At 32.9% G+C, this 19353-nt stretch overlaps 1 protein-coding gene across 13 annotated transcripts in view; it reads left to right on the forward strand.

The window, feature by feature from the left end:
• Cep128 (centrosomal protein 128) overlaps nt 1-19353 on the forward strand; it is a 379822-nt gene that overhangs the window by 159137 nt on the left and 201332 nt on the right. For 12 of the 13 annotated variants that reach the window (XM_074067415.1, XM_074067413.1, XM_074067408.1 and 9 more), the window contains 2 exons: nt 3787-3846; nt 12788-12980. In XM_074067415.1, the coding sequence (XP_073923516.1) occupies nt 3787-3846; nt 12788-12980 (253 nt within the window). Of the gene's footprint in view, nt 1-3786; nt 3847-12787; nt 12981-13169; nt 15116-19353 lie in introns of those variants that run through there. The other variant, XM_074067410.1, reaches the window with a different exon arrangement.

The raw sequence follows: 19353 nt of genomic DNA on the forward strand, positions 1-19353 counted from the left end.
TGTGCCCACAGCACATTGTGGACAGGCAGCACTCAGCGTATGAGAATATGCTAAGTGCTTTTGCTTTTCATGTGTTTCTTCTTTTTATTTTTTCTGTCTTCCTCTAAAATGATCTTCCCTTCTAAGAGCCCGTCCTTTTCCCCCTGCTTTTTCTTTCTCTTACAAGTGGTGATTAAAAGAAAATAAAACTATAATTCTATTTTTATGGTCAAAGGTTTCTTAGGATTCAGACTTACTGGAAATATTTCAATCAGTAGAATTTGTTAGAGTTGATAGAAAGTTTATAATTCGTATAATTCGTGTTTCCATATACCTTCTTTTTAAAAATGCTCACATGTCAGTTTGCAAAGATTGTGAGACTAATATGGGTGGAGGAAAACTGACTCATTGCTGTTATAGGAAGGAGTCTGTTCTAATGCTGGCTTGTTCTTTTTCCTGTCTAATTATAGCTTTTTAAAAATTGGGGCTTGAGTGATTTACATATGTGCAAAGAATGTGTGACCATGAAAATCATAATTTCACCTGACAGGAGGATGTATTAACAATGCAACAATTACTTTATACTTAAATGTTCATGTCTGGATGGTTTTTAATCATGTGGGAATGTACAAATAGAAATATAGAAATCATAAGAAATTGTAAACTTCTTATTGGAATTGCAGGCAAAAACATGATATGTAGATGAATGATTGCTTAAATATATTTTTTTCTTTATGTGGCACAGATTGTCCTTCCCACATATTCCCCAAATCATCCTATTCTTTAATGGGTTTTCAAGCATGGAATGATTGTGGTATTTGTTCTTTATATCTCTTCCCCTAGAGGAAGGCTCAGTCCAACTCAAGGTAAAAAGTAAATATAAGAAGACTTTACATATTTTTTTTATTGTGGGTTTCTTTCCATTAATGCCTTCTGTTATTTTGTTTTTATGTACCTGAAAAAAAAATGGATACCCATGAGTTTAGCATTTGTTCTTACCTTAAGGAAACCAACAAGGTATTTGCTAAAGATAAAATTGATTCTTTGTTTGTAGTTCATAGTTATGTGGGAGAGTGGTAGAACAATGTAAAATGTTTTCAGAAAGAGAATCATTCCTTCTGGGCACTGGTGGTTCATGCCTGTAATCCTAGCTACTTGGGAGGCTGAGTTCAGGAGGATTCCAGATCAAATCCAGCCTGTGAGAGCCCATCTCCATGAATAGCTGGGTATGATGGTGTGTGCCTGTCATCCCAAGCTACATTACAGGCTGAGATTAGGAGGATCACAGTCTCAGGCCAGTACCTGACCAAAAAAAAAAAAAAAATTGTGAGTCTCCCCATCTCAAGGGGAAAAAAGCTGGGCATAGTGGTGAGTGCCTGTTTTCCCAGTGATTTTGGGAAACATAAAATATCCAGGCTAGCCTGGGCAAAAAGCAATATCCCATCTCCAAAATATCCAGAGTAAAAATGGCTGGAATCATGACTCAAGTGGTAGAGCACTGCCTAGCAAGTATGAATGACTTGCGTTCAAACTTCAGTAACACCCCCCAATAAATATTTTCCCCCAATATGTGTGTGTGTTTGTGTGTATGTGCGTGTATCTGTCTATCTGTCTATCTATCTATCTATCCAGATATATGTATTCCAGTTACTCTTTTGTCACCTCTTGATTTTTTGAAAAATTTGCTGATGAAATTTCCAACCATTTTATGTAGGAAGTGATTATACTGTGGAATGAATTCAGAAATAGATTTATAACAAATATGCTTCAGAAAAGCTCTGGCGAATATTGATATGATTTCTTGTTTTTCTGATCATCATATTTGTTACTTTTTCTATTTTAGTAAATTCATGTAATTTTCGAAAACTTAAGGACAGACATACAATTAAATTATCACCCTTATAAAACATTTAGAAAGGTATCTGAAGATACATCATACTTACATGTCAATCTTTTATAATTTAAGAGCTCAACTGAATAGATTTAGGTCTGCATGATGTTTTAATTCTAATCTGTCTCTTCCTATAACACTTGTTCTGAATATTCCTTCTGTTGTAGAGCATGAATAGGATAGGTTTTAAATCAGGACAGATGTAAGCTCAAGTTGTATCTCTTCAAATTTCTAACACTTAACCTTGAACAAGTTGTTTAATATCCACTCTTAAGAATTCATGTGTCCAATTATAAGTTATCTCATTATGAAGATAAAAAGTAAAGTGACATAGGGTGTATATTATAATGTGAAATATCTTGTGTTTAGTAGATACTAATGTTAACTATTATTATTATGTGGTGTCTTTTTGGTAATACATTTTATATGTTTGGTTTTATATATATATACATATATATATAGCTTTAATGACAAATGTCTGTTACATTACTCTTGTGACAATAGATCTTGATGTTTATTTATAAATGGTGATATTTTGATATTCATTAATGGTGATATATTGAGTGTGTTCTGTGTTGGGGCACCGTACTAACACTTACTGTCTTTGTTGTATACCTTGACCTTATGTGAGGTAGTTCATATTTGCATTTGCAGGGGATAATCTGTGGCTTAGGGAAACTAAGCTACACTACTTGTAAGTGATCAGGGTTATTCTATTAAACATGAAATTATATATAAATTTGTAAAGCTAATCACAAAATGTGAACAATTTTATTCTTTACATCATATTATTTCACTCTTGAGTACTCTAAAGATTAGAGAAATGAAGTTGGTGAATGTAGAAGACAAGTAAAATTGGTGATGAATCTTTATAGATTAGTAAATATTCCACAGAAGAGTAGAGAGTTGAGAGAGGAAGAAAATACTGAGAATTAGGGTGATTAGAGAAAATTTCACTGAAAGGGCAGAGAGTTGGTGAAGATTTAGTAGAGAGAAAATGGGTGAGAGAAAAGTCAAATGTAAGAATATAACACTTTCAGATATGGCATGTGGTGGACACTTACTATATGTTGAGCATTGTCTGGATGAATTAACTAATGATATTCCTGTCAGCAAAGTAATGTGCATGCACATCAGGAGGTGTGGGAGTATTTGAGGATAGGAATAGATATCTCTTTAGAACTATCCCTTCAAAAGAAAATATCTGGAAAGATTCTACAAAAATAACATATATTGCAGTTTGCAATTGAAATTGGAATGATAAGAAAATTTGTATGTACAATTCTAAAGTCATTTTTGGCCTTTGAGTATGGTTTTACTTTAATAATAAGGTAAAAATAATATGGTAAGATTTTATAAATGAGTTGGTATGAGAAAAATTAGGTAAGTTAATATAGACAACAGCTTATTATAGAATTTTGTTGCTTTCTTGAAATATAAAGCAATGTCTGCAGTTATGTTGAGTTTTTATCTGATCTTCACAATCATTGATAAAGCAAAATGAACCTCATGGTACTAAATGGAAGAAGGATTAATGAGACAGAATTAAGTTTCCATGTAATAACATAAACTTCTGTGAAATACATTACAAGGAACAAGATTAAGGAAACCAACCAAAGAAAAGTGGCATTAGTCAAGGCTTCTTGTCCTGTGAAACCTGTGGAATTGGTTTCCAGAGATTCTAATGATGATTGATTTTTTTTCATGTTTATGTTTGGCTATCAATAAGTAAATAGACATATAAATAAGCACTTGATGAATTTGGAATTAGTTGAATACATGGTACAAACCTTTTTCTTTTTAAGTCTTTAAGTTTAGGGACTGAACTTTTGAATGCCGTAGTGAAGAATTTCATTTATGTAAGTTCGCGTTAGAAAAAATTTATTTCTAACACTCTTTCCTCTTTTTTTTTGTAGGTTTTTTCCTCTGGCCCTGATATACATTATGACCCACATCGCTGGCTAGCAGAAAGCAAGGTAATTAATCTTTGAATCCTAAGGTTTCATAATATTTATTGTCTTCAAGGCATTCTATTTGGTTTACCCATATATTTTGTCATATAACTGAATATATAAAGCTGTAGTACTTCATTGCAGGGGAAGATATCACTTCAGCACATTAAAAAATTTTTTCCATGTTATTTTAACATTTCGAAGTTAATTTTAGTATATAGACATAGAAGGAGAGAAAAAAGGAAGATAAAACTGTTGAAACATTAAGAACCAGATTGTCACAGAGTCAAATTTTTCTGCCTTTTACATTGGTTGGGAATTTCTCTGAAAGTATACAGGCAGCAGGAAATAATCTTCATTTCACACATACATACTTAATATGTTTTGATTCTTAGAGTAAAAAACAAAAAAAACCCTCAAAGCCTGCAAACTCCATGTGGCTGAGGCAATTCCTTCACTTTTCTGGGTGAGAGGGGTATACTTTTTGTTCTAAATATAACGTCCCTGCTTCATGGTTCTTTGGTTTGGAGGTACTAACTGTGATGTTTGTGCTGGGAGGCAGAGCAGATATGGTACTGTAAGCATGTTATAGAAAGATACTGAAAAAAATCAATATTTAAATTTGGTCTTACAAAAGTAATGTAGAATTCTTGTAGTTGGGTAATTATGGGTAGAACAATGCCAAGAAAATGAGAATATTTGAGTAATCACAGAATACACTGAGATTGTTAAGTAAGGTGGGAGATGGTACAAAGACAGTGATCAGCTTTGAAGACAGTTATGTATTAGACAATCTTCTTTAAAAAATTAGTAAGAAAATAAAGTATTGTGATTAAACACTAGATTTTATCGTACTATATAAAATTCTGTGCATTTCTAACCATTTGTTGATAGAAATAAATGTAAATTTATGTTTTTGCCACCTGCACAGGAAATTTAAAATATATGTTTTGGTCTCAGAATTGTTGGGGGGGGACAGAAACTTCTATTGGGCATTAATTTACAGCATTTTTCCTTTTCTTCTTTCCAACTCTGCAGTTCTGTCAACAAGAGTGATGTACTTAGAATTTTCATTCAAGTTAAAATCTTTATCATTTCTGAGCAGAAAGCTTTCACTGCTGTGGTTCAGTTAAATTATGAGAGCCAGAGATGACTCTTAATCATAGTTCTTTAATTTGGGAGCTAGTGAGCAGTTTTCCCTTATCATTTAATGGGATTGAACTTCTGATCAGACCAGTTTTAATACTGCATGAGACAACTGTACCTTCTACAGTGTAAAAGGGTCATGATAAAAAAAATAACTTGCTGACCAACTGACTAAGGAGAAATTGAATCTATTTACAAGAAAGATGGCTTAGGTTATTGATGGGTTACAATACTGTAATTCCCATGAACTGTGACTGGGCAGCTCTATAAGTATTGAAGATAAGATCTGAAATCACAGGACAAAAATTATATGGAAAGTAGAATTGCTATTCAGCTAGGCCATGCTGACCTGTGAGGCCATTTGGTAATTGTTTTCATAAATCTACTAAATGAATTTCTCCTGTTAGTTTTAATTCTAGAAGAACTAGAAGATTGGTTAGGGATTTTATCACTGTCACTCTGTTGGCAGTGGTGGCATAACACAAACATGAAGTCCAACGAGAGTTAGACCAGATTCATAGATAAAATAACCAATGAAAGATCAGGATATGATATCATAGGAAGGAAGACAGTTGCAGTAGTTTTTAAGGAATGTCAGACAAGGAATTCCATAGGTTAGAGATATATTTTGTCATAAATTCTAACAGAGCATGTAGAGGCTAAACTTTTAGAGTAATAACCATGTCCTAGATGCTATGTTACTTGCTATGTCATAACAGTTACTAAGATATGGTCCTGCTTCTTGTAGAACTTGGTCTGCTTAGAAAACAGATGCATATACAGATAATTTCAAAATTTTGTGTAAGAGATGCGTGTATGCTTAAATATGCATATGCTGTGATGGAGAATCTTGACATTAGCCAGGTAAAGGGGAAAGAACATACATGTGGCAAAACAAATTTTAGGAATGTCACGAAAGAGAGACAACATGATAAATGCAAAGAAACCTGAAGTGATTTGGCAGGAGTAAAATATGAAATGGTGAGACAGAATCACAGGGGAGGAGGCTCCAGGCACAGGCAGGGATTAGGCTCACTAGAAGAATATTGTATATAATTTTCAGGAGGTTGGATTCAGGTTTGCATTTTAGTGAAGTATCACAAATGAGTTGAACAAGAGAGTGACATGATGATATTTGTATTTTAGAATTATCATTCTGATAGTGATATGAAAGGTAGATGAGCGGTGGTAAGATAACAGGCAGTAGACCAGCTAAGAACTTTTCCCCATGTTCTGGGTGAGGGATATTAACAGTCTGATTAAGGAAACTTTTCAGAGATACAAAGACAAGGAAAGACAGGAATAATATTTTGGTGGTAACATGCAAGTGGTAATTGATGTCATATTGGAGGATGATGGAGAAGGAGCTGTCCAGATTTTCATGCCAAACTAGAGGACTCTAGGAAAGGGTTGGTATCTGAATAAATGGGCATGTGAAATCCTAGGTAGGCAAGCTAACAGAAGTATTAAAAGAGATTCCAGAACAGGAGCTGATGTCCAGAAAGTTCTGTTTGGACAAAAAAGTCCAAAGAGAAGCAAGGGTACAGTCACAGTTCAGAGTTTAGGTTCAGATTGTGGAAAGAAATGGGAAGTACCAAAATGTTCATAGTAAGACAATAAGGGATATTTATCAAATCTAGAGTAGACAGGCACTCACATGATTGAATCACATACTAGTGAGATCATTGTTGATCCCAGATCTTAACCATTTTATGACAGTGAATAAAGGAAAACTGATGCTACCTGCTCTTTTGCCCAAGGCAGAATCCTGAATGCTCTGTTGCTTATACATTTTAATTCTAGGACTCCTGTATTAATTAGTCCTTTATGGTATAAAAAAGATAAGGTTAACATACTTCTTTGACTAGAGGAAAGCTATAGTTCCTTCTTGGCCTTCGTCCCTTTATATTGAAATTCCCATTTACTCTTCTCTTTATTTAATCTGTAGGCTTGATGAGGGACGTCCTCTGTCTTTTCTGTCCCTCATTACATCTTTGGTACTTACCCAGTATTTTAGTTCTTCCATCCAAGTACTAACCAGGCCCGACCCCGCTTAGCTTCCAAGATCAGACGAGATCGGGCATGTTCAGGGTGGTATGGCCGTAGACTGTTTTAATTCTCAATAAATATTTTTTAAAAGATTAATTGCATTGGTTTTTTTCCACTAAGGTACTTCCTCAGCATAAATCTTACAGAAGAATCAATAGAAAACACATGAAATTTCAATAAATACATTAATTCTCAAGTATTTCTTTTATTTGATAAGAGCTGTAAATTTTAAGATTGTGTGTGTAAGAAATACCCTTCCAAATTATTTGATAGATTTTCCTATGTTCTCATGTTTGTTAACAATTCCCAAGAGTCACACTTCTTGTAGTATGATGTGTTCTAGCATAGAAAAGCTTTTTGCTCTTGTATAACTGAAACAGCTTTAGTGATTATGTAGTTTACCTCCTCATTTTGTATATAGGAAAACTGAGGCTTGGGTAGTTTTGAGTTTTACCTAGGAACAAAAAGGTGAGAAGGGTTTAGAACTTAAGTTTCTGAGCTCTGTGCATTGTTTCTCTCCATTGGTTGTGTAGTCTACAGTTTGAATATAAACTTTACCTTTATGACTGTTGTCTTTTTAGTGACATATATATTTTAAAACAGTCATTGCTTGAGAAGTATCAGACCCAGTATATTTATTGTTGGTAAAGATATGAGTAATCTAGTATATTATCTTTCTAATACTAAAATGAAAATCCTATACTAAGTATTTTGATTCATTTGTTGGAAATCTACTTTAAATTGTGTATATGAAATGCCTCTAGTTTGGAAAAAAGTATTTTATATTTTAAAATATGTAATGTTATTATGGAGTATTTTTATATTCATTTGTAAATAAAATATGGAGAAATAGTACCTTAAATTTACTATTCTCTTTTTAAGTTGCTGTGGTTTTGAATTTCACACTTCAGTTTTAGTTCTTGTCTTGGTGGCCTAGCACAAGTTAAAAAAATTGCCATTCTCTTTTTCTCTGATTCTTTTGTAAGCATTCTCTTTCAAAATTATTTTTAGAGTTTTGATGAAGAAAGAATAGTAGTTAAAGTAGCAAAATTATGGGTCCTAATATTATTGTTAACTCCATGAGTTGTAATCTTTTTATTCAAATTTTCTGTTTTCCTTGGTTTTCAGCTGTGAGTCATTCCTTACTGACTTTACTATATTATTAGACTAAGTCTCAGTAGAGGAGTCTCATAGATTACAAAGGTCATTGTAATAGTTTTACTAGATACTCTTGAATATTCCCACCCAATTGCAAACTGGCAACTGTGGAGGTAAACATGGCTTCATTTTTAAGCTCTCTGTTTTGGTTTAGTTAACAGTACTTGTTGATGTTGTTAAATAAATGAGCCTCTTATGTAATATGTAAAATGCTCCTGTGAGTGGTTAATAGAAAGGTTTGTACTCTGTGATTAATAGCCTTGACAGCTAATTATTATTTGGAATTGTTAAAGTTATTTCTGTACTATGTTCTATACTGCTTTACCAAGGTATTTAGTGAAGATGTTGGGTGAAGATCTAATAAACAGCAGTTCTCATAATTGATTATTGGTTGATTGAATTTCCATAAATTGATATTTTGTTTTAGGTTAGTAATATATTCTTTCTCTATATATTTATTTCAAATAAAGCATCTAACTATAACTTATTTTAAATTTTGCTTGAGAATAGAATAAAAACTTCGTAGGAATGATTTAAAACCATAAGGCTAATTATATATTACATTAGTCTGTTTGAGTTGACATACCAAAATACCACTCACTGGGTGGTTTAAACAACAAACATTTATTTTCTCATAGTTCTGGAAGCTGAAAGTGTAAGATCAAGATCTTTCTGGTAAGATCTCTATTCTTGGCTTGTAGAGGGCTACCCTTTGTCTGTGTTTTCTCTTGGGACTTTCTTTGTGTGCTGCAAGAGAAAGAGTTCTAGGGTCTTCTCTTTTTGTAAGGACACCAGACCTGTCAGAGTTGAGACCCGCTTTTATGTTCTTATTTGTGTTCCATCACCTTCTGAAAAGTCCTGTCTCTAGATACAGTTACACTTGGGTATTTGGATATAATTCAATCTACAATTCTTATTCAAACTGATGCTTATCCAAGTGGTGCTTTTTTTTTTTACCAGAACCCAGTGAATTATCATTAGGATGGAACAAATATTTTTGTTTCCTCATTACCACCTCTTAGCAATAGTGGTGTCCATAGGAAAAGAACAAAGGTCAGAGAAGGGGACAAAAGTCAGGAAAGCATTGGAAAAAGGGAAGTTGGAAATTATTTTATATATTTGCAGTTAATCCACTGGGTAACAGCAAATTAAACTGGAAAATTGAGACCAGTGACCCCAGGGATCCATTTCATTTTTACCACACTGGTTTTAAAAAATTGAATTGGTAGTAAGTGAACATTTAAAAATACTGGGCATTATGATATAGAGTTTGTTTTCCTTTTGAGATATCAGATGATAAAACTAGAGTTTAGTTCTTATGTGATAGCAAACAGTTGGAACGGATATTAGATGGAGATCCTCACTCCAGTTTGATGTAGACTCACCATTCTTTATTGATTTCCATTATGGAGGGAATGTGTTACTTGCATTGTATTTTTATGCTTGTACTGTTACTTTTTTTTTAAGAGTAGATTTAAGAGAAATGGATATATTTCTTGCATCTATGCATAATTCAAAACAATAAAACAATGAAACAGTAGTTTGAATGAGTGGTATATTTCAAGAAAAACAATATTTTCTCCCTTATTCTTTTATAAATATTTCCTACCTGGCACTTGTAACTATTTACTTTTACCATATCTGATGCAAACCAATCACAATAAATCCTGCATTTTTATCTAATAGTGACATGTTCCCAGATTGGGGCAGAAGGGTCTTCCTGTTGATAGGATGTTGAAAAAATAACTTCTGCTTTTCTTTTCTTAGTCTGTAGCCAACTGAACTTCGTACGTATGTTATTTTTTTTAAAAGCTCATTCCTTTGGGTTTATTTCTATTAAACATTTTTCTATGGTTATGTATTTCTTTTATGCACCAAAAATAATTTATTCTGTTCTCTCTGAAAAGATGATTGTTGCCACCATCATACTAACAAATCATTTTAATATTTAATAATTTTTGATAAAACTAAGTAATACTTGATCATAGACCAGTCCTTGGAGAATTAATCTATAGCATATTTCCATTTGCAATTATTAACTAATTTTGAAAATGTACTTCATTTTCCAGCTCAGTTTTGAAATGTGGATATAAAGGTTATAAATTTGCCTTTTACCCACCAACCACAATTTCTGAATACCATGGTTGATATCTATATTCTTGAAGCTACTTGATAATTAAAGACTGTAGCTTCAAAATGCTATCTGAAAGCTACTATTTGGGACTGTACCTAAAGGGCAGAGAGTTTCCAGGGCTAGCATATGCACAGTCCTCTGGCCCTTTTCCTTGTGGTTATATTTTGTAGTTCAAATTGATATTGTTTAGATGCTAAATGTGTTACTTTGGAAGGTTCATTAAGCTTTGTTAATATACTAATTCTAAAAAAAGTAATGGGACTTTTTATTTTCAAGCTATCACTTTTTATTTCTTAAATGTGAGGTGATATATCTGTTTTCAAGAACTTAACAGCATCACACGTTTCATTTGGTTTCACATGCCATATCCTTCCTATGTGCTGAATGCTGTACTAGCTGTAGTGCGTCCACATATGCTCATTTTGTAGGAGCTTTTAACTGAAGAATATGAGAGCATTCTTGGAGACAGTCTTGAGGATCTAAATTCATTACAAGGATAAATTTGCATATGTCATGTTGCTAAATAAATAGGCAAGAGACTTGAATGTCCATGTCTTTTCCAGAAAGTATACTTACCCTTTATGTTTTCCCCTGTATCATACCAATTATAATGATACTCACCAGGGCTGTTCTGAGCATTTGCTTTTCTTGAGGAAATGGCAACACTTGATGAGGTAAACAAAAGGTATGGCTTATGTTTTGGTTTTGTTATAGAAACAGGCAGTGAGATTGAAGGCCTTCTCTTATTTTAACTAGTTACTATCAATAAATTTATGACTTTTTCAGTAATACTTGACTTACTTTTAAATTGCTCTATATCTAAAATTGCTAATTAAGTTGTATGGGATAGTTTTTATTGTTTAATACATGGAATACATTCTTATGTCAAAAATTCTGATAATATAGAAATAATCTGCATTGTTAAATTACCTTCTATAATATTTGTCTGGTAATATTTTCTCCCCTTGGGTTCTGTCACCTTAGATTTGATTTTTCCTCCCTGTTTCCCAGCTTTATTTTTAGGTTTCTGTTCATCTCTTCTAAACCTTTACTGTCTCTCTCTGATCATTCTCTGTGATCTGTCCTGTCCTCACAACTCTGTCAGCTTCCATTGCTGATCTTTACTTAGTTTCTGCCTTTCATTCAGGTCTCTTGAGCTTTAGACTTATATATTCAACTAGTCATCTATCCTTCTCTATCTCATAGGCTTGAGAACTTCAACATTTTCCAATCTGATGTTAACTTTTTTACTCTAAACCTTCGTGCTGTTTTTTTGCCCCAATGGTTTTCTGTTTCTCAGTTTTATAAGGTGGAAACTTTTTCATTAACATTGATTCTTCCTTCTACCTTACCTACAACTTGTGAAGTAGTCTAGCATTTCAGATGTATACACTTTGGTCCATACTTTAGTCTTTTCATCCAGTTGGATTATTATTACAACATCCTAATCTCCAGCCTCCAATTTGTGCTGTACTCTTTATGTAGATGATGTTTTCTAAAGGCCAGTCCCTTTTGCTTCCTTCCTTATATGTCAAATGAGGATTTGCCCAATCCTGTATTCAATCTTCCTTTGTGCTTCAGTTGGACATTCTGGCAGAAAGTGTTCCTTTTAACTGGCAAGGAGTTAACCATGTTTCCTGTCCTGTGGAAATTTATCTTTCGTAGACTGCTATTGGGATTGAACTCAGGGCTTCATGCTTGCGAAGCAAGCACTCTTCCTCTTGAACCATATACCCAGTCCTTTTGCTTTTAGCTTGTTTTTCAGATAGAGCTTTACACTAAGTTTGCTCCAGTTTACCTCCAAACCATGATCCTTCTGTTTCCACCTCTAGAATAGCTGGGATTATAGACATTTACCACTGTACCCAGTTTCCTATGAAAAGTTAAACTCTTTCTATTTGCATGAATATCTCAAAGGGAATATTGGGAATTGAAACAGGGTTTATTTAACTTCTTTAATCATAATTGGATTCCATAGTCCAATTGAAATTGGGAATTCCATATTTATCCAGTGACAGAGGACATCAGATTTTGCCTTGGTTCTTAGCCCTTTTAACATTTTTCCCCCTTTAACTTTCTAGCCTTCTTTTAGTTGCTTATATAACAACTCAATTGAGATATATTTTAAATACCATACATGTTCATCCATTTCAATGTATTAGTCAATGGATTTTAGCATATTTATAGGTCATACAACCAGACTCTGCTGTGGTGGTGCATTTCTAAAGATGATGGTGTGCACAAAGTATTTTATAAAATTTCAAGAATATCATGGCTTACTTTTGGAACCAACTTTGAACTGTCATAAATATTTATGCAAATTAAAGCATGGATATTTAAAAATTTTGCCTAAATTTGTTCGTTATTATCTATGTCCAGATTTTCATAATTTTACTGAGTTTTTTCCTTCATCTTTTGAAGTGTTACCTTCTGGATTTCTGATTGTTTTTTAATTAGATATAAATGTCATTTTTTTAGACTAAACTTCAGTGGCTGTGTGAAGAACTGAAAGAGAGAGAAAACAGAGAGAAGAATCTGCGACACCAGTTGATGCTCTGCAGGCAACAGCTCAGGGATCTGACTGACAACAAGGAGTCTGAGCTCCAGAGTCTCTTTGAACAGATAGAAAGGCAGGAGCAGCTTCTTGAGGAGATTCATCAGGAGAAGAGAGGTATGTTAACTATTCTCATTTTAATTTTTCTTTGTGCATATTCATGTAATTCAAGGATCGGAAAAGCCTATTGGTGCTACCTCCAATTTGGACTGTTTCCAAATCTTCCCTTGTCTCTTGTCTTCTCATCTTTCTTCTTTTCTGAGACATAAGAGGACACTAGTCCTGAGCATTTTCCTTTGGCTACAGTGTCCCTCTTGTGTGGATTCCATCTATATCTAGTGGATATTTGTAGATATTATTTTGGGAAGACATTCTTCTTCCTGGTAAGTAGCAAAGCTTTCTTTTTAATTTACTTCAGTAAAATATCCCTGAATTCGTTTAACAAGTATTTATTGTGTGCCTATTTTGTATCAAAGACTCCTCTAGGTGCTGAGAAAACATCAGTGAATAAATCAGAAAAAAGCCTACCCTTATTTAACTTACGTTATATTGAGTGAGTGACAGAAAATAAATGCAATAATTAGGTAGACATATAACATATTAGAAGGTTGTAAGAACACTGGTGAAAACAACAGAGTAACAGAAAGAGTGTTTGGGAGAAAGATAGCAGGGCTTAATATGCAGGCAATATCTAATGTTAGAAATTGGATTAGTGACTTTTCCATTATGTTGTTAGTAGAAATGCATCATAATGGAAAGAAGTAAAAACAGTTTATGTATAAAAATCTGTACATAGGTTGTTTTTTGGACTTAAGCCATTGTTTTATTAGTGAACTTTATTAAGAACCCTTTACAAGGGGCTTAATATGGTGTCCCACTAAGAAAATCTAAACATATGATAATCCTTTTTGAATTTAATTTTTCCTTTTAATTTTTAGGCTATTCTCCCTCCAGTACTACTTTAAAATGTTTCTTACTGTACTGTAATAATTTTCACTTCTTTTTTTGTTTGTTTGATTTTAGGACCACTTTACATTCTTGAAAATTGTGAGGCTCCTAAGAGCTTTTATTAACATTTGTTTTATGTATCTCTGCTTATCATATTAAAAATTGAAACCAAAAGCTTGGCAAGGTGGTAGAAGCCTGAATTGCTAGCTACTTGAGAGGCTGAGATCAGGAAAATTATAATTCAAATAAATTTGTGAGATTCCATTTCAAGGGAAAGAGCTTGCTGGGTGGTGCTGCACCTGTAAAATTGGAGAATTGTGATCCAACTTGCTGGTCAAAAGGCAAGATTTATCTTGAAATTAACCAGAGCAAAAAGGGATTGTGATGGCTCAAGTGGTAGAGTGCCTGCCTAGTAAGTATGAAGACCTGAGTTCAAACTCCAATCACTCCCCCTAAGTATTGAAACTGTGAATTTAATAAATGTTTATTTATTTGACATAACAATTGTAAACCCATTATATATTGGCATAAAATTAATGAATATTAACGTTTACCAAGACAAAGCATTGGAAGAATGGCTTTGTTTAGCTTTTTGGCATATTTTTAATTGCTGGCATGAAAGAAAGCAAGTGCATTCTCATTTTTGTCCCTACATTTTACCTGTTCTTATCTTAACATATCATGTCTTGCTGGAAAATCTGTACTTTACATTTTTACATACAATGAGAAATTGAGTGTTACGAAGTAAATTATATCTTATTATTAGCATTAAAGGTTCTGGGACAGTCTTTAGGTCCCATCTGGAGAACTGTTGCTCTAGGGCAATTGAATGATGCAGACTGTGGCCATGGTAAATGTCATTTAAATACATACTTCTATTTTGCATGACAGTATAATAATACCCTATTATGCAGCTTATATATAAAAGCTATGGTCCTTGACACATAGTGGAATACTCCCTACTTAGCACTAGATTATAACTTTTATTTTCAGTAAATATTATTAATGCTGTCAATTTGTAAATCATTTCTTTATATAAGGATTAATGCAATGTATATTTTAAGTATATGAAACTGTCATTGGGGAGAAGACTAAAAGAACTAAATTTAATGATGTTTTTGATTGCCTTGTATCTTCAGAACATTTTAATTCCTTATACATCTAATAAGCAGTTTTTGAAAAGAACTTACTGGTGTTTTGATAGGAGTCTGTTATAAGTGTATAGGTTAATTTGAGAATGAATGGATATCTTAATATTGAGTCTTCTAATCCATGAATATGGATTAACTACCTATTGTTTTTTTTTAACTTTCTGTAGTTTTTACCAAATAGGTTTTGCACATCTTTTTTAGATTTATATCTAACTTTTTTGTGGTTTATGATACTATCATAAGTGGCATTTAATAGTTTTAAAGCCCACATTCTAGCTTCTAGAAATATAATCCATTTTTTATATTGACATTTTATTTTGTGACCTTTCTAAACTTATTTATTAGTTCTAGTAGTTCATTATGTTTTGTTTGGTTTTGAGACAAGATCTTGCTGCATATTAACAGAATACCCTTGTAGTTACAGAATGTACTCTCTATTAAACTGATCCTTTGGAACTTTTTGAATCTAATGTTTATGGTCTTTGTTCTAATCTATTTGAATTTTTGTTCAAATCTTTGTTCTAATCTATTTGAATTTTTGTGTCTTGAAAATAAGTTATGTGCTACATTTAATGTGAGAACTTCTATGCCCCTAGTAATTCCCATAGCCCAATTGATATTTTTTTCTATCTATTAATGTGCAACTTTTTTTTTTTTTTAACCAAGACTGTTCTTGTAGTCTTGGTAGAAGGAAAAGAGGGACTGAAGAAAGACATGTGTAGAGGAAATGGAAAACAGGCAACAAATGCAAAACATATTGTGCAGGATTTAGCACAAGATTAGACAGTGTAGGTCAAGGAGAGTGAGAACTCAAGATTCAAACTTTGCAATGGATTTTACATTGGGAGAAATGGGGCTCCCAATGTCAAATGGGCTGATTTGACCTGAAAAAAGAAAGATGGGTCACTTAAAAAAATCATGTTATCATAAATGAAAGAATAAGCTTTGTGAAGACACAAACTTTTATAACATCTAGTTGGTATATTAATCTCTTTTCTTCAGTGTCTAAGAGGCAGAGTAGACCCTTGATATCCATGAGTATATGGTTCCAAGGAAACCACCATTGAAATCTAAGAAAGATGTATAAGACCTAATTGGTAAAAACTACAGAAAGTTAAAGAAAACAATAAATAGGTAGTTAATCCATATTCATGGATTAGAAGACTCAATATTAAGATATCCATTCATCCTCAAATTAACCTATACTTTTATAACAGACTCCTATCAAGACACCAGTAAGTTCTTTTCAAAAACTGCTTATTAGATGTATAAGGAATTAAAATGTTCTGAAGATACAAGACAATTAAAAAACATTGTTAAATTTGGTGCTTTTAGCCTTCTCCCCAATGACAGTTTCATGTACTTAAAATTGCATGGAGTTCAGTACTGTACTGAAGATGCTTGATTCGTATTTCCTGTTAATACTTTCCAACTTCTGCTAATGACATGCTACCATTGAATAAATGTGAAATTTTTTCTTTATCCCTTAAATTAAGCATATCACATGCCCTTTTTTGGCTGCAGAGGATTACCATCACTCTTTTTCTTTTCAGTGTTTTGGGTATCAATTATTTAAAAAAAATTTTTATTGTTGTGCTGGGTGTACGTTGTGGCATTTACAAAGGTTCCTAAAATAAATCATACTTGAATGCACCCCACCATCATTCTCCTTTACCCCGCTAGAAATAGTTTCAACAAGTATCATTTTTCCATTTATATACGTGTGCACATATTTTAGTATTTTGTGCACCATTTGGGTTTTTGGATGCATATTTTCACAAAATCAAGAGCAGGGAAATACTCAGGAGATCACATAATGATTTGAACATAATTGACTATAATGTGGAATTGACTGAGAGTTTCTCTGAATCAGGTGAGCTGTGTAATGTGTGTGTAGGAACTTAGAATTTTTGTTCTTGAAATTTCTTTTGATTTTGAACAGTATTAATTTTTTGACCATGTTTGGTCAAAAATTATTTAATAAATCCACAAATAAGGCGGGCTTACCACATGTAGGGCACTGACTGAGAAATGAGGAATCAAATCTGCTACCAAACAGTGCTGTCCTATAGACTTATAAACATGTTATACAGTAGGATAAAATAAATACTGTGTTAGAAATATAAGGGACATATTTTTGATGGAAAGGGAATTACTGGTCACTTCTTTCAAGGTTCACATGGGAACTTTTTTGTGGGAGATATCATTTGATTCGAATTTTGAGAAACAAAGCAGGATTTACATAGGAAAAAAAAGATAAAAAGAGATTCCCTGAAGAATCTATCTGCATAGTGATATTTTCCTGCTTTCTTAAGCATTTGTTCACTCTGATACATAGACGAGGTGAAAGACATCAAAACTGAAGTTTAAATTTTTGTATTTCTGAAATGCCCAAGTTGATAGTTTTTCATAGTTGAATTTATTTCCCCTTCACCATCTTCAAAACTTTTTGAACATGGAGATTGAACAAAGTTAATCTATCTATAAGTAAAATAAGACAGAAACTTCTCATTTGCTAGAATTAATGCCATTCTTAGAACTAATATTTTGGTTTGATTTGATGAATTATCATGTGCCAAGTTACCTGAGACCAAAGGACAAGGAGTTTCTGCCAGTGAGTGCTACTGTTTTTGTAGTTTTGCATTGTCTTATACTTTCTGAACTATTCTGGGCCTGTAAGTTTGGGCTGGAGTATTGTAAAAGGAGAGGAAAAGTAATAAGGGGTTAATGTCATGGGTGTCTCAGAAATTTAGAAATTACTGACTCAGAAATTCTTCACTGTTACAAGTAGCAACAATAATAAGTATTAAAACAAACTATAGCTGGGAGGATTTAGGTATGATATAACAATTCGTGGAAACTATGGATTTTACTAGAAATCAGTATTTATTTGTTACATCTTTTGGCATTTTTTAAGAAGGAAGGGGAACTGATACAGTAAAATTGCCTTCTTGCTCTGTGAAATGCTAATGAATACTAACAAATATAGAAAGACAGTTTTCTTAGCTTATTTTCCTTTTATCTGAAATTGTGAACTCTTATTTAAACTTGCTTTTCAGTCACTCTATGGTTTTGGCTATGATAATTTATTATATACAATTTTTATTCTTATACTAATTAGAAATCCACATGGCTTCTAAAATTCCTGTGCCTTAAAGATGAAATTTTTATCTTCTTACCTAATTTGTTCTGGGTATGTCTTATACTCATTTGGCTTTGCTAGATTAGGTTGGATCTTTACCAGTTCACTACTGCTTTGATACTTTAAGTACAGTGTGTAAAAAATGCTTCTCCCAGCAGCATGCATAGTATCATGGCTTCCCAAATCTCCCTTGCTGTCAAATATCATTTATTGGGAATGTACATCTGGGACGAAATAAGCCATTGTCAGGCTTCTTTGTTAAGGCATTATCTTTTCTGAGTAGCCTTAAAAGGAAACATTCTAATAGGATATAGGAAAAAGGAAATAATCTTCCATCCATTCAGAGAATAATACCTTTGCATCAGAGGACTAATTTCTCATTTGGCTTGTTTTGGTTAACCCAGAAGCCAAGAATTAGGTAGTCAAGGAAATATGCATCATCTTCCTTCATTTCTCTTTTTTCAGTGCAGCAATTTTAAATTTTACTGTAGCAGTGGTGGCTGTGGGTGTGGCAAGTATCCACTGGCTTGTCCTTACCCTGAAACATTTTTGTTGCCTCAATGGATTTTCAACATACACACAGTTAAAAAATGTGTTCCCTGTGATAATGTATGCAATGGAATGGAGGTTCCAGAAGGCAGTTATTTTTAAATATTTTATTTAGTGTTGTCTCTCCAGTGCCTTGTCATAGCCTAGTACACAGCACACATATCAAAGTTTTGTTAAATAAATGAATGAATAAGTAAATGAATGAAACATTAGTAAAGGGACCACAATATTAATATTTAGTGAAAGAAAGGGAATTACAGTTTACAAAGAACTTACAAATTTTTTCCCAAATTTTAGATTTAAAAAAACAGAGATGGTATCTAGTCATTGACCCATATTTCTTTTCTTTCTCCCTTTTTGAAATTTATTTGGGTACTTACTAAGCAATGCAGAAATGAAAGACAAATCAGCAAATATTTGGCATAGGTTGATTTAAGTAATTTAGTTGGAATGGTTTACATTTTGTTTGTGACATTCTGGGATTAGGTTATAATATTTGTCTTTCCTAATATTTCAGTAATGTTTTGCATTTTACAGTAGCCACCTCTATGATTTACATTTTTATTCATTCCATTACACTGTTCTCTAAGGGTTTCATGATTTATTTAGGGACACTATAATATTGTTAGTAGTAATTCTAGCCTTATTTTGTACTATGATTTGTGTTACCTCTCTAGTATAACATGAAAAAATTTCAAAA

Source organism: Castor canadensis, chromosome 3 (assembly GCF_047511655.1).
Source record: "Castor canadensis chromosome 3, mCasCan1.hap1v2, whole genome shotgun sequence".
Lineage (NCBI taxonomy): Eukaryota > Metazoa > Chordata > Mammalia > Rodentia > Castoridae > Castor > Castor canadensis.